At 39.0% G+C, this 16,651-nt stretch overlaps 1 protein-coding gene across 1 annotated transcript in view; it reads right to left on the minus strand.

Annotated features, from left to right (window-relative positions):
• Positions 1 to 3,494: 3,494 nt before the first annotated feature.
• The window catches only part of RPRD1A (regulation of nuclear pre-mRNA domain containing 1A), a 45,529-nt gene continuing 32,372 nt past the window's right edge, over positions 3,495 to 16,651 (minus strand). The window contains exon 7 of the mRNA XM_064443278.1: positions 3,495 to 8,181. Within this exon, the coding sequence (XP_064299348.1) occupies positions 8,032 to 8,181 (150 nt within the window). The 3' untranslated portion in view covers positions 3,495 to 8,031. The remainder of the gene's footprint in view (positions 8,182 to 16,651) is intronic.

The raw sequence follows: 16,651 nt of genomic DNA on the forward strand, positions 1-16,651 counted from the left end.
AAAATAACTTACTCTTTAAGACAGTGTACATACACAAAGAGACATAAACTAGTGTATCACCAGATTCATTTTCTTCATTTTCTTAAGAATGTTGTCTGTGATTTGGACTGCAGACAATACTGCTCCCAGAATAACACAGAACCTTGTAAAACTGCACTCTAATGTGGGTGCTCTCAGTAGCGACTGGCAGCCCCACGCTCAGCTGATCAGCAGAGGCCTGATTTCTTACTGCTGCCAGAGAGGAGGCACAGTCATAAGGAATATGGGATGTTCCCTTTGCAACTGCTCTGGTCTACTGAAGTGGGTCACATTTGTCTCGTTCAGAAATGACTACAGAGAGAACCTCTTTCTTAAATGTCGTTCGCTTTTATTGCCCTTCAGAGTTGCTTCCTTCCTGGGCTAGGTTTGCCCTGGACAGCAGTCAACTCGTCGCACCCAAGCATTTTGATGTGAATAGACCATTGTCAAGGTTAGAGTGGGCTCTGCTATCAGATTTTACGTTTTCAGTTTGGCACAGAGGTAAGAAAGGACGCAGGAAAGTCACCATTCATGACTGAAATTATAGCCTGCCCTGTGTATAGTCTGCAGCGACAGTTCTGCAAATTGTGCTGCAGATTTCCCCTCTGAAGAGGGAATCAATCATTTAAAAACATTTAAATTCTTGGGTTTAAAGGTCTGTATTTTCCCTTTTTTTTTTTTTTTTTTTGTATTCTAATGAATAGTTTCTTTTCAGTGTATTCATACACCATGAACACTGTGTAAGAAATAGGACCAGCAAATAAGTTGGCAGACTTGAAACCAATCCAGGGCGGGGGAGAATAGTTTGTTGCAAATTCTACTGACAGTCTCAGAGACTGGCATGCAACCCTTCTATATCTCCTGTACACTTGCACAGTAACTTTGAAAGGTTCACTGCTGTGTGTTTCTTACGTACGTGTAGGATCAAATTAACTGTCATTCTTTGATCAAAATACAGACCGTGGAGTTACGCCTTTTCCAATGTAGAACTTGGCACCTGTTGTTGCTGTATTTATGGTCCGGTCCTCTGGAAAAATACTTCAGTCTTGTTGATGGAAAATGAGTTATACAAAAGTATTTGAATAACAAGTTTTGCAATAGATTTTTGTATTAAAAGTACACGTATTAGGTCCTCTGCGGCTCTGCTTCCTACGGGGCTCGCATGAAACCAGCATGGACATCTGCTGTGCTTTGAGGTGTGCCAGCATTAATGTGTTAGACGAAGAGTATGCTTTTGAAGGTGTCCCAATTGTCCCTGTTTACTGTGCTTTTTACGCAATACCGAGTGGTCTCAGAGGACATGAGTCACATCCCTTGTGGAAAAAACTACAGATAACGGATAAAAGACGTGATCCAGGTCACAGCCAGGGTTCTGGAATGCTAACAGGCAATCTGTCCGCAGGATCACAGGGGAGCTACTCTGAAGTACGCATCTCTAAAAAGTGTATTGTGGCTGCCGGGCACTGAGCTTCAGGTATGCAGCACTCCAGGGGTACTGCTGTTGCAGTGCTGTTTGTTAGCATAGACAGAGTCCTGCCATGCTCCAAACAACATCTTTTTCTTGTAATTACCAGAGTTGTCTGACATGTCCAGATGTGGTGTTATAAGCGATCGCTACTGCAGACTATCAGACTTGACTTTGAGAAAAAAGGAAAAAAAGCCACTCAGTGTGTGCCATTCCTTGTTTTACAAGCGTGCTTGAAAATGCTGGTGTTTTCTTTCTATCTGAAGTGCTTCTGTGTTATTCCTGAGCCTCTAATATGGGCTTTTTCTGTTGCTGGGCTTTCACAGAATCAGGGTATTGAATACATTAGTTCAACAAGGAGAAGTATAAGATCATGCACCTGGGAAAACATCCAGGAGTGCAGCACAGACTGGGATCCACCTGGCTGGAGAGCAGCTCTGTGGAAAGGGACCTGGGGGTCCTGGTGGAGAGAAAGCTCAACATGAGCCAACAGTGTGCTGCTGCGGCCAAGAAGGCCAACAGGGTGCTGGGTTGCATCAAAAAGGGCATCGCCAGCAGAGATAAAGAAGTCATTATCCCGCTCTACTCAGCGCTTGTCAGGCCACACCTGGAGTGCTGTGTGCAGTTCTGGTCCCCGCTATACAAAAAGGATGGAAGGGGTCCAGAGAAGGGCCACCAAGATGATCAGAGGACTGGGAAGCTGCCATACAAGGACAGGCTGGGAGAGCTGGGTTTGTTCAGCCTTGAGAAAAGGAGGCTCAGAGGGGATCTCATCCCCATGTACCAGCACTTAAGGGGTAGCTACAAAAAAGATGGAGGTTCCCTTTTTACACGGAGTCCCATGGAGAGGACAAGGGGGAACGGACACAAGTTGCTCTTGGCGAGATTCTGATTGGACTAAAGAGGAAAATTTTTCACAGTGAGAACAGTCACCCATTGGAATAATCTCCCCAGGGAAGGGTTTGACTTGGCCACGTTGGGCACCTTCAAGAGTCAGCTGGGCAGGGTGCTGGGCCATCTTGTCTAGACCGTGCTCTTCCTAGAAAGGTTGGACTAGATGATCCCTGAGGTCCCTTCCAACCTGTGATTCTGTGATATATATCTATATATATACACACACATGCATATGTATATACATATCTATATATATGATGTATATAGTTATATACACACATCAGATGTATATCTATACATATATATATACACACACATCCCTATACACACATCTGGTCCTCTCTTCCGTTCAGATTATATTACATTCCTGTACTCGATGAGACACTGAAGGTTAATTACTGGCTGTGACAGACCATCGCTGAGTCTCCCTGCCAGGCCTCGCCACACGGTGTGACCAGTTTGTGACTGAAGAACAACTCCTTACAGAGGGGAAACAGCCTTGCTGATTTGCGTGAGGCCAGAATTTCACCCAGACTTTGTGAAGCAAGACCAAGGCAGCTCTCTTAAGCGTACACCCCTGCGTACAGGTATTTAATTACAGGGCAAGTTATTTCCCAGCTCGTACAAATTCTACTTACATAATGGTATGTTATCATGGACATTAATAGCATTATACCATATATTGAAAAATGTTACAAAGTCTGTCTTAATATAACCAGCCCAACTAAAGCTGTTTTATTTTGAAATATCTATTTGAGCCACTTTCCCATTTTTGAGCACTGGGAACCTCGCGCTGGCACATTACAGCTGGTTCCCTCACGCCCAGCCCTGCCTCTGAAGAGATGCAGACTTCAGCCGAATGATGCGGTATATGAACAATATTTCTTAAGAAATGTACAGTTTCACAGGTATGACCTCAGACTTCTTAATGCACTGCTTCCCCACTGAAAACTGTCACACAAAATACAAATCCAGAGAGTAATAAACTTCGGAATTAGTAGCGGCCACTTCCCCAGCATCGCCGTGAAATTTTGTTTGACTCATGTAGGGAGCGGTTTACATTAAAGCCACCTCACGTCACGAGATCGACTAGGCAAGCAAACAATGACTTCAAAGATGTTTTTACAACATTTTATTCTATTAAATATGAAAGAGCATACATACAGGTGTTATTCCGAGGACATAAATTACACAAGGATTACACGTTCTGTCAGAAAAGCACAATAATGAAACATCTTTACATTTCAAACTTTTCTTGTTAGCTTTTAACAAATGAGTCTATTTCTGTTGCAAACAAGTAACGAGTGCTATTGAACTTTTGCAAATTCCCACAAAAACATCATGCTTAGTAGGATACTTCAAATATTGTAAAGATGAAATCAGAATTAGATTTCTAAATAACAAGATGGAAGAGATTTACTACTTAATCAAGATAAATGACACACTGAAATAGGAGCCGAGACAAAATTGGTCATTCATTAAAAAAAAAATCCACTTCAGACACTACATTTGAGTCTGCTTTCTTTACTTGCAGGAACAGTCACTGTGATTAAATGCATGACTAATGAGCAGAACTGGCCCTAAATATTTATAAATGTAACTGTCAAATTTCAGACGTGTGGGTTTTCTAGTTCACTAATTTTTCCACTGAAAAAAGCCCCCACACCCATCAGTCTATTGGCTTCCGTTTCAAAAGGCTGAAATCCAGCTCTTCTATAGAGGCCAATCAGGCCTATGTGTGATTTCCGTGTCTTCCGTGGGCCTCTGCACGGGGGGCTCCTGCATCCTACATGTTTTGGGTCACCCTTGAAGTACCAGGCTGAGTTAGCACTGACTTTGTGAGAGCAGCATTAGCCTGTGAAAGTCCTAACACATTGTCTTTTTAAACTTCAGGTAAACAGGAATGTAATTTCGTCATAATGAAAGCTCTCAGTTCAACATTCAAAAGACTACCCAGATAAAATACATAATAAGCATGTAATTTGGGTTGTGTTGCTAAGGATTAACTGAGGGGTTTTAATATATTAATACAAATATTAACAGAGTGAAACAGACAAGCTAATGTTACCTGCAGGCTGTAGTTTAATTTTCAAAAGGAGTAATGAAACACAGTTTCTAAGAATGGTAATTTTCGTAACTAAGGACTTCACATCTATTTTTAAAACCACAGAAGTGGGATAATATTCCTGATATCTTTCAAAACATTCTGCAAAAACACAGCTTGAGCCTGCAAACACTAGAATATACAAGCAGTCCCAGTGACCTCCAAGGTAAGCATTCTCACATGGCAGAGAGCTGCAAGAATCTCTGCTTTTTTCAGAGAATGCTCAATAAAAGTGCAATATAGTGAAGCAAATAATCTAATTATTATGCTTTTATTATTAGATGAAAAATGTTCAGACGTTTTATAATTGTGCCTTTTGTAGGGTGGGCTTTCTGGTTTGGGCAGAGTCAGACCACGGTAGAAGAGACGGGCAGGGTACAGCCACACATTTTCTTTCCCAGGGTGGTATCACCCCAAAGCAGTTCTATTGTAGAATCCCATCTACGGCTAAAACATTGTGCTGCCCAGCTTCACACTGGTGCTTCTGTCCTGAGGAAAGCGGACATTTGTTTTGCTTTTCATTTCCACCCAGGCACGTTCTTCCTTTCAGCTCCTAACCACCCCTCCTTTCCCGACCCAGCCTCTTTTCTTCCTGAGATGTCAGAAGTACGCATGTTAAGCTTTGGAACCTGAGAATTTGGAGGTATTTTTTGATACTACAGGGCTGCATTCGTATCGTACCATGCTATCTCCTGCTATACTATTACAGTTACAATATAAATCTTCTAACTAGTTCATACCTGATGCCTTTCCCATATAAATAAAAAACAACGTACCATTCAGCCACTAATATATGACACTTGCTGTAAGAGTGACCTTGACCTTCCGCAAGTCCTCTTTTCCAAACAAATATTGAGGGATCATTTCCAAAAACCCAGCTATGAAATATTCCTTGAAGTAAACAATTTCACAGTCAAATAAAGAGAAAATATATCGATAAAATAGCACTCTCTCAAAATTAAAACTTATATACATCAAGAAGTTCAAATTTTTCCTCATTCTTTTATAAGTTTTACATTATCTGTAGATAAGCAACATTATCAGTAAGAGTTATGAATAGGAAAAACAAGTCTAGTGAAGTGTCGTGTCTTTTTCCATACTCTTGGGAGATAAAGGAAATTCAGCATTCCACTTCATTATAATTATTTTTAATTAAGGTAGAAAAAGACTGTTTTAAGCTTAATTCCCTATGGTTTTGAGTATCCAAGACTTAGATCCTTCAATGCACTCTCAAGAAGCCATGCCGCTGCACTTATAATCACCTCTGGGTACAAATTAAGTTTTCCATGGATGGGTTTCAACCATGAACTTGCTATTTATCCTCCTTGTTTTATGATTTGTTTTATAATTCTTAATAGATAAAGCTGTTTTAATATTTATCACAGATTTGGTGCTATTCTTTAGCAAGACTGAGCTTTAACTGCAACTGTAATGCACAAACATGTATATAAGAATTTATGAGCTGAGTTTAATGTACCAGAACAGAAATATTTAAAATATAAAAATTGTACCTGAACATTCATTTTCTTATCAAGAATCTAAGCTGAAAAGATGCCAATAAGCATTATTTTCATTTTTCATGTTAGACTTCAAAGAAACACTCCTCTGGATTCATTACAGTTAGCTCTTTTTTCCTATGGAGTGGAAAATTGCCACTCAAAAAACTTACAAATCTTTGGACAGCTAGTGAGCTCTGAGGAACTATTCTCAGCAACCTTATCTGTCAGTCAGAATTTTTGATGAAATTAGTATTCTACATTGCATGCTATGGAATGCTATGTTAACAGCTTGTCATTTTGTCTTTTGGGTTTTTTTCCCTACTTAATTCAGGTCTAGTTCATGGCAGCTTCCATGAGAAAAGATAATTGGACTGAGGTGCTTATGTTCAGGTGTATCTATTTTAAAGAGAAAGACTATTCTCTGTTCACATCCAACAAGTATTCTAGCAATTAGCCCTGTAGAAGTCAATACCAAGTGACAGATTGCTATCTTCAACAATTTTACTCCAGGACTATTTTGAATTGTTGTGGTTTTTGAAAAGGAAGAATAGATTTGTCTAAAAAAAATTGCTATCATGTGAGAAGGAGTATTCAAGCTTGTAAACTGTGACCTTAACTTATGCAAAACAATGCCTGACAAGTGCAAACACATGAGCAAAATGCAATCATTAAATACTCCAAAGATATATACAACTCAAACACTTGCAGCCCAGGTTTTTAAGGTCATCTACATGCCAAAGGTACAGGTAGGCATTTTTAAAATCATTCCTCAACAATTACGTGCCTAATTCCGATCGGCTGAAAAGCCTAAACTTTCTGGCAAACTGCTAGATGCCTGTCTGTATCTTTAGGTTTTGAAGTGAACTTAAAAGCTGGTGCATAGTATGGTAACAAGGACTTTTCACAAATTCATCTACCTGTAGACAAATACCATGTTTGTGCCACACAAAGGACTTTTTAAAAAACAGACACTCGGCAATAACTTTCCACTGTTTGACTTATACACAGGCCTGAACTCTCTCCTCCTCTTCTGTGAGAAAAGAGGATTAAGATCTAGAAATGTTTGCTGGATCGGGTGAAGGTGGGGGGCTGGAAGCCCACACTGGCCTCCAGGGCTTCTCAGTGGAAGATGATGTACAGCATGGCTTTATCATCGTGTTGCTGCGTGTATGGATGGTACATGGCATTGTCAAATTTTAATAATGGGCATTTAACAATTGGGACAGTTTAGAGAATGACCTTTCAATTTAATTAAAGCGGTAAAATGGCTTCACATTTCTGGGATTAACCTTTTTAGATGGAGACGGATGTTCCAGAAAGGGACTGGAGTACAGATGAATGGTCCCTCAATTTAGAAACTAAGTAGGTGTAAAAAGAAAGCTACAATTTTGAAACATAATTAAACTGGGCAATTGTATAGTTTCTTACTTTGACTTTTAAATGATACTAAAATATTGCAATATTTTGAGTCATTTAAAGATCTGCTCAGTGTAACATTATTTGTTTTCCAATACAAAATTGGTTTCTAACCTTTACTTCAAAAAAACCCACCTGACTTGTTTTGGGAGTGGGTAATTTAAATGTAACGGACAGTAAGATCACTTTTAACTTTGCCTTAAATTGCATCAACCGTCTTGCAGACATAAGCTTGTGATTTCCACGTCTCACTCCCTCGCTAGCAACTGAAATGTCTCGAGTCAGAAGTATGTGTTGATTATATGTTGATCTACCTTAAATAAAGGGTACGTAAGAAAAATCTTAACATGTTTTTTTACAGGGCACCCAACTAAAATCTTTACAAAAGATAAGATAATTATCCATTCTTCAATGTAATAGACACAGATGCCACTTTTATAAATGTACCCTATTGTTCACTCGCCAATAAAATAGTAAACAAATCAACTTTTTTAAACCATTTTTATAAATTATTAGAGTATTTTTACTGACACTCTCCAACAATATACAAAAATAATACTACAAGAGTACCAATCAGTCTGACCTACCCCTCACTTCACAGAAAAGTAGAGGTTATGGAAGGATGTTCTTGTAGATCAATCATCGTTGTAGATGTCTCCTGCAAACGGTAGGTGTACGTGGCTGCCCGTGACATTGGGGAGTCGAGAGAGATCAGGCAGGTTCTGGATGCGTGACCTGAGTTCTTTCCGTACTTGGGACACTCTGGCTAGTTTGCGTTTGTACTCCTGTAATGCAGAAGAATTCAACATGAGGCTCTTCTGCTAATACCATTGCTACTCCTTACTGCACTTGACGTTTTCCAAATAAAGTATTCCTCTGCAAGTTAGGTGATTAACCATCCTTTAACAGGTGAGAAGCCAGAGAACTAGGTATTTTGGAGGCAGAGGCATCAGCTCTAGCATTTTCGCAGCATCTTACTTCAGAAGCAGAGACATGAGATTATTTTGCTTTGAGTTTTAAGTAAATAAATGCTAAACAAGGAAGACAATCCCAGTTAACACAACTACACACGCCTAGTAGAGTGGGATTATTCTTAGAAGCTGTATTAAGGAGAACTGATGCACATACTCTATCACTCACAGAATATGGGAGGATAAACTTACTGATGTCAAAGAAGTTACTTTAAGTCATACCAATGAAAGAATAAGAAACAACCAAATACCACCTAACCAGGCCTGTTGATCAGCCCCACCAAGCTGACCAATCACAAGTATATTGTATTAACTTCTGAAATAAAAATTGTATTACATCAGTGTATATATGGATCTAACCCTGCGTTTTCAGAAACTTTGAACTCAGAACCTAGGATCTCACATGGTGTTGGAATACAGGTCAAACCACTCATAATTCATATATGTATATACGTAATGATTATGAGGCACTTTCCACATGAAACAACATTATACAATAAAGTATTTAGCGTTGTAAACCAGTGCACTAGAATATACTTAGTGCACACCTATGAAGAATACGAGACATAATGGAGAATATCAGCTTGTATAAAATGAACAGTTATTCCAAAATGTAGGAAGATTAGGGTACAATTTACAGGAATATTTACATTTCAAAAACTCAGAAACACATTTCTTTGGAGAGCAGAAAAGAGTAAGCATTAGCAAGCAAAGCGCGCTTCATGAAAATGTACTGTAATTCACAACACATCAAACGCAGCTGCTTTCCAGTGCGGCTGCGGGTTTTGCTGCAGCCTGGGAATGGCTGGAAATAACAAAAAATAGTTAACCTACAACTCAGATAATCAGCCCATGGGTAACCAAGATCTCACAATTACAACCGCTTCCAAATAACAGTGGGGGAAAAAAATCAATATCATCCTGTAAAAAGTGCCAAATATAAACACTTGAAAGTTCCAGCAAGTATAAAAACACCATGCAAATGTCTATAAAAGATATCATGCTATTTACAAGGTCTAAACATAATTTTTAACATTCTTCTACACTGTTAACAGCATGGACAAGGCCAATGAAAAGACGTTTTGGTAGTGAAGTCCAATAAAGTAGTACAAATGTTACACACCTGGGGCTGGGACATGATCAAGATAATCTGACACGGTCCAAGACACATAAAAATGAAGCTTGTAACTACTAGCAGCAGTGTGGCCTTCTTACCAAGGGCCGTAAGACAACCACAAGAAAACTTAAATTCTTAATGAGAAGGTAATGCATAGCTAAAAAAAAAAAAAAAAAAAATTAACTCTTTACATAGAAAGAGAGAAAAAGGTGTCCCTGAATTAGGATCATCAATTCCTTGATATAATTGATATTTAAAAATCAAATACTACATACAGTTCAGAGTTTTGAGATACTAAACACAGTGAAAATACTCTAGATGCCTAGCCAGCAGAACTGTAACACTTGGTGATGGTACGCAGGGCAAAGCAGTGTTCCTTTTATGATACAGACGACCAAAAAAGTCTTACAACTGCAAGTCCTGTGGCCGTAGGAAAACTGTCACTTGCTCACATTTGTCCAAAACATTCCCTCTGGTGCAAGTGACTTCAGGACGTGGCTGTGGAAATGAAGGGCTGTATCCTGATACTGCACCCTTACAGTAATGCCCAAAGGCCACAAATACTTTACTGTCCCATATCTAGTATTACAGCAGCATCCAGAGACCTCAGTGAGCTGATTCTGTGCAAGAGTCAGTCCTTTGCCAACATGTAAACAGCCAATACCAGAATGCTTCTTGCCCTTTTCACTATCTTAGTCCAGATTGCAGAGATATACTCCTGAATATTATTTTAGGGAATAGATTTTAATGTCAAAGATAGCTTTCAGTGTATAGTAAAACAAACAATTTGGCAATATACAGACTACAGGTTAACCAGAATGACTATTTCCAGAAGCAGGATGGCTGGAGATTGGCATTGGGCAATGGGGGCTTTGAGCAAGCTTGAAGCTAGGAGTCCTGGCCTCCTTTGTGAAAGATGTACAGAAGAGGATGAGTAGAACACTCAAAAGGCACAAAATTAGCAAAAGAAATTAGCTATAAAATCATTCCAGCAGTTTATTCTCGTAAATGGTGTTTGAATCAGCTGAATCCTGACTAAGTTCATTCTCTGTCAATGAAGAATGTGAAGCAGTAAATCAGTATGCCTTCATAAGCTCGAAGCGTGATGCTAGGCAAATATGCACAGATCACACTTAGCATCTATATTCTCTCAAGACTTCACTCCAAAACCTGAAATGTGCCTTAAATTAGATTGCCAGTTGCTTGACTCCATTAAAATTCCTTTTAGGTGATAATGATTCATTTCCATAGTAACATCACATTTCTAACATCCAGCATTTTCCACATAAATTTTGCCTGGGACTTGTTGCCTAGTGAATATCAGCTAGATCAGTATTACTAACAGTAGGTTCCTCTCTCTCACCATGGAAAATGTTCTCATAAATTTGGTCTCCCATATAATACAGCCTTCCTCGTCTCACCAACACCTTTAGCATAATGCGCCCTCTCAGGAAGTCAAAACAAGTGTTCCTTGTGCCTTCTCAGAAATACACACCTCTGAGGAAGTTTGCTCAAGGTTTTTACTATAAAACTAGAGCAAATAAAAAATTAAATAATGTTTTATAGTTGAGTCTCTTATTGATGCAGTATAAACTACAAAATGCAATTTTAATACACGATTGGTAATCCAAAGCACATGCGAGATCTGCAGCTACAGGTTAGATGTCCACGACAATCCTTCCCCACAAGTAGAAATATCATTCACCTTATCCAGAGCACATCGTTTTCCATGACACTCCCAAAACCATTCTAGAAACCACTGGAAATGTCGTTTTCATCCTGGTGAGCAAGTCCAAAAGAGGGCTAATTTTCAAGTACAGTAACTTAGCAGTTTTGAGGCACTGTCAGAGGGGCTGCTTTTCACTGTTTGATTCTATTTAACATCTCTGGTCACTTCAGAAAGGGTTTGCTTATATATTTTTAAGGCTGCTACCATAGTCCTGGCATTACCTAAGTAGTCCTGGACTGCTGGAATACAAGTATCAAGTACTCATTATCAACAATACTCATTACATGTACAACTTTTATTATTTTATAACAGCATGCACATGTACCTACAACCTTTTCCTTCAGTGTGTATGTTGAGAGTGTGACTTAAAGCAGAGGAGTGAGAACGGGGATATCTAGGTGTTACTTCTGATATTGTTGCTCCGTTAGAAATGCTGTATACTATGCGACCTAGTAAAAATTTACCCATATTGTTGACACTTTTAACTACAGAAATCCTCATGGAGAATTTCCGTTTCATTTTCATTATGTTGATTTCAATATATACTTCAAATTATCCCTGTGTAAATGAGCCAAGATTCAAGCTATTTACTTGAAAATGCCAAGGACAGGCAGAAGTATGATGGGGTTTTTTGCTACTCAGAACATAATTTCCATTGCTTGCTACCTGTGGAGAACCTTACTCTTGGGATATATGGGCAACCTGATGTATGGAACTGAAGTCTCTTCAATTTCTTCAGCAGTCTAAGACAACACTGCTTTCAAGCAACAATTTTTTTGTACTTCCAGTCATAAAAGTAGGTTTATGAGGTAAGTAGAACTTATTTTGCTCGTTAGAATCCCACTGATTACTACAGTTTCTATTACTCGACAGTGCAGAATACAGATATTTTGTGAAGGCAATGTCAACAACATATGGATTCCACACCTAAATAGTAATTCTCTATCAAGTAAGTACCAGGCAAAAAAGCCAAATAACTTTTGATTAGACACTACAATCATAATGAATAATAAAAACGTGGGCAGGCTAAACAAGCCGTGCGCTGCAGAGAATGTTTTCCCTTCCAACTGAAATAGGCTGAAATAGATCTTTATAATATAGAGTTCCTGCAATTACTGTAGAGAGGTGCTACAGCTAAAACAACTTGGAACTTCACGTATACGCTTTCGCTTTACAACATTAATAGGACTTTGAACCCTCTTCTGATCACTAAGGCCATGGCATGTATCAAAATACTGTGTGGCAGAAAATGCATAGCAAAGCGAAAGAAACAAAGTCTGATTCCAAAGCAAGAATAAAAGGTTTGCAGAAAACATAAATATTTAATCTGCACCCTTGTTAGCTACAAAAAGAAAGGTAAGGTGGAAATCAATACTCTCAACATAGAAAAACAAACCCCAAAATGTTTAAAAGGCTTTCAAGGTGTTGAGGGCATGTGTGGACATCAGCATCCACGGTCTGTATGTACACTGTATGTAAAACTGACATCTCTGACTTTCTAGGTCCGTTACAACCTTCCAGTTTCAGGTGCAGACGTCGGAGCTGTGTCACAGAGCAAAGGCTTCTCACGCACTGTGACCAACAGCACAGAAACCACTAGAAATCTTCAAAGGCTCAGCCGAAGGCAAATGGCATGTGATACCCTGATAACTAGATTTTGAAGTTTAGAAATGCGGTGTTTATAGACTCCACCTTGTTAATATCTAATGCCTCACCCAGTCTGGGTATTTTTCTGCAAAGATGACTGACAACTAGACTTGAAGGAGTCAGGTAAGCCTCACTATCACCCTGGAAAACAGATGAGCAGGGTTAAATTTTGTGCTGCCTTTAAAAATTTGCCATGGGTCACGTTCCGCACCAGTATGATTGAAGGCTCAACCTATTTACCAGTGTTAAGGATGAACAAAACCCTGAAATAACTTTCATTTAAGACACTGAACAGAGTCTGAACACATCTATATGCTTCACACACACACCCAAGGTTGAAAAATCAAGGACAGCTATGACAAGCTTAGGAACGGACTGACTTGGATAACCTTCCAATACACATTTTGCCTGTTTACTAGAAAACAGATTTTTGCAAGAAAGCTTCAGCTTCCCAGTATGTTAGCATCTATCACTTTTCCATTATGTCTTACCACATTTAGAGAAAAATAAATGCACTGAAGCAATGAGCACCTACCTAGTGACTGCTTTATTTTCTATTGTTCTATGCGTTGCCCCACACATTACTTACTGTACACATTACTCTATGCAGATTTACTAATATTTTCATAGGTTTTCTAATGGCATACTTCACCATTACAAAGCACAATTTATTCTTCAGAAAAATTCTTTGAGCTAACAGATCAAAATGAAATGCATCATCTAATTTTGAGTATCCCCTTTTTCTTAGTACTTAAAATTAACATGAACTTAATGCTTCAGAGCAAATATTCTAAATTAAGTTAAAATATTAGGGACGACTCAGCTTGTCTGCAAATGCAGCAACAGAAAGCAATGAACTCAGAAGTTTGAAACCCACAGACTAAACTAGTGACCATCTGGGGAAAGCTTGATTACGTCACTCTGTCTACCACCACCTGTTACACTGTGGTACAGACAGGAATACACTGCAGATCTTCAAATCATAAATTCCTGAGTGCAGCAGTAGTAAGCAGGAACAAAGCATTTTACCAGGACATTTCCCATCTGAAGGGTGATTATCAGAAATGTGAAGACCTTCACAGTGGTCACAAACTATTCTTCCCATTGCTTGAAAATGCGGTTCCCTTGTCCAGCTCCTTCCAGCCTAGACCTGGGTCTCATATCTCATTCACCCCAGTCTTGACTCCTGGTTTCCATCTCCATTCCTTGAACACAGCTCCTAGAACCTGCCTCTTTGTCCAGCAAGGCTGTTCAATGCCTCTCAGACTCCTGTCATGCCTGCATTCACATGCAATAAAAACACTTACACCTGGTTTTTGCCTAACTGTTCCCATTTCCTTTCTTTCTGGCTCCATATCTGAATTCCTTCCTCTCCAGTCCTGGGCTGCACTTATCACTTTGTCTACAGTTTTGGCCGCATCTGGTTCCAGTTGCACCTATTTCTCCCCAGTCCTATACTCAGCCTGTCCCTGCTCTCTGCTTACATATCTCCATCAGATCTACCACCTCATACCAGTTTTTGCTTCTGTTCTCTTAGTCCAAAGGAATTCCAGTTCCTCCCATTTCAGTCCTGCATGACATGCCTCTCTGGCTGGTCACTGCCTTTCTTCTCTGACAGCTGATCTCCTATTCCAGTCTCTACTGTAATGTCTAGACCTGGATTCCTTTGTAATCTCTGCAGCCTCTGGTGCCAAGTTCCATGGGAACTTGTCCAAGTTTCACATTCAAACCCATCGGCTTCCACCTCCCCATTACGAAGACTCATGGGAGCCATGGACAGCCCACTCATGCAAGAAGTGCTTGGCCCATGGCCAGCCTAGCGAACGGTATACAGTTAGAACTGCAGGAGAAGCCTTCTTCAGCCCAAGCTGGAAAACTCTCCGGCAGAAAAGCTCTTCATAGAAGTTATTAAAGTTTTAAGACATCTCTGATGAGCATATTAAAAGTATTCTCCAATTTACTTCCATTAAATTCCGGTTGATTTTCATTAGTAAATCAAAATGCATGCCCCTGACAGAAAGATTTCCTCATTCCATAATATTTTGAGAAAGAGCATAAATTATGTCATCCTAAGGAAAAGGTCACTTTGTAAAATTGTTTTATTACAAATTTGTCCTTAGCTTTATTCTTGAAGATTGTGTTAGCAAAAAGTTGGTCAATGTTTGGGAAACTTAAAGCAAACAGGGACTTACAAGCTTAATTACCAGGCTCACTTAGTTTATATTTACCTCCATTGAATCACAAAAGGTCCACAGTGATGAATATTAATTTATAATATAAGTTTCTATTTAAAGACATTGATTTAATTAGAGTGTCTATGGGACAATGATTTCATTTAAAGCATTTCAGGATGACAGACATAAGCAGCACCTTAGAAATAGCTTCTTGAAAATTTACCTATTCACAAACTATCTGAAGGAAATCCAAATTAAAGGATATCAGGGTTCAATTTTGAAGGAATCTACGAATGAAAAAATGTGATGGTCTATTAGAAAAAACACATCTTTAGCAATGCATTGAAGAACAGTTGTGTAAAGGCTGTAGGCTGAAATATTTACTGACCCTAACAGCTGAACTGTAAAAATTGTGTACATCAGATGCACATTTCTCATTTCATGCAACCCTTGCCTGCAGATCATTACAACAGTCTCAGTTCCAACTTCAGAACCCACATGTGCAACTCATCTTTCTAAAGCTAATGCTGTGGGTGTCAAACCACAAAAATGTAGACTTTGATGTTCATTATTGAACAGAGACAAATGGGCATCTGAAAGTATGAAAAGTCTGTAAAACCCAGGCTGCATGTAACTATTTTGAAGATGAAAAGTGGATCTGAGAATGGAAGTAACACTGTAGGTCACTAGGTAGGGGATTTATCTGTAGCTAGCCAAGAGAAAACTGTTTCAGATCATCTTCTTTTGTCAAAGACAGATCTACATAAAGTAGAAGCATGAGACCTCATTTTATTGTAAAGCGGTTAAGTACTAGTAGCAGTCTAATCCAAGCAGCAGAGAGCTTAAAGCAAGCTAATGTATGTAACTTTTACAACTACAGTGTAAAGCCACTCAGTGTTAACTTGTGAGCAAGAAAAAATGAATGAGAAGTGTTTGAATCAAAAGCGCTTTATTAACCTGAGATTGGGTATTAACTATATTTCAAGTGAAAGAAATAGAAGTGATACAGATAAAGGACCTCAACTTTCTGCTACAGGTGAGCCCAGGCTGTTGACCTTGTTCATGTAAGTAATCTACCAGTGCAGGCCTATCTATGCAAAGCTGGTCTTGGATATTTTGAATAAGCTCTTCCAACTATTGCTTTTTAAATTATTTCTGTCTTTTATTTTCCCAGTTCATAAATTACTCCTATCCAGCCTGAGGAAACAGCTGTGAAGGACAACCACCTTACAATTCCAGAACAGTCTTACCTGAAGAGCACGTGGCTATTTCTTAAAGAGATTTTTTAGAGACTGGTTCTCAAAAAAAAAAAGCCAAGAAATGCCAGGGGAGTCATCCAATGTGTGTACACTCTAATAAATTTTATCAGCTATAGAGTTTCATATTACAATTGTCAACTAATTCTCACAATTTCATTAAGCAGGTTGAAACATCCAGTTTAGAGACAGGGATTCTAAAGAGGATTTAGTTACAGCTCAGAGATAAACATTTGCAAGCCTGATTTGCTTTAACGGTAGTTGGAAGTGCTCAACGCCACTTGAGAATTGAAACTATAGTTTACATGACTAATGAGAATCATTATCTGTGTAAGACAAACTGTTGATATGCTGCATGGTA

This window comes from Phalacrocorax carbo, chromosome 2, assembly GCF_963921805.1.
Source record: "Phalacrocorax carbo chromosome 2, bPhaCar2.1, whole genome shotgun sequence".
Taxonomy (NCBI): Eukaryota; Metazoa; Chordata; class Aves; order Suliformes; family Phalacrocoracidae; genus Phalacrocorax; species Phalacrocorax carbo.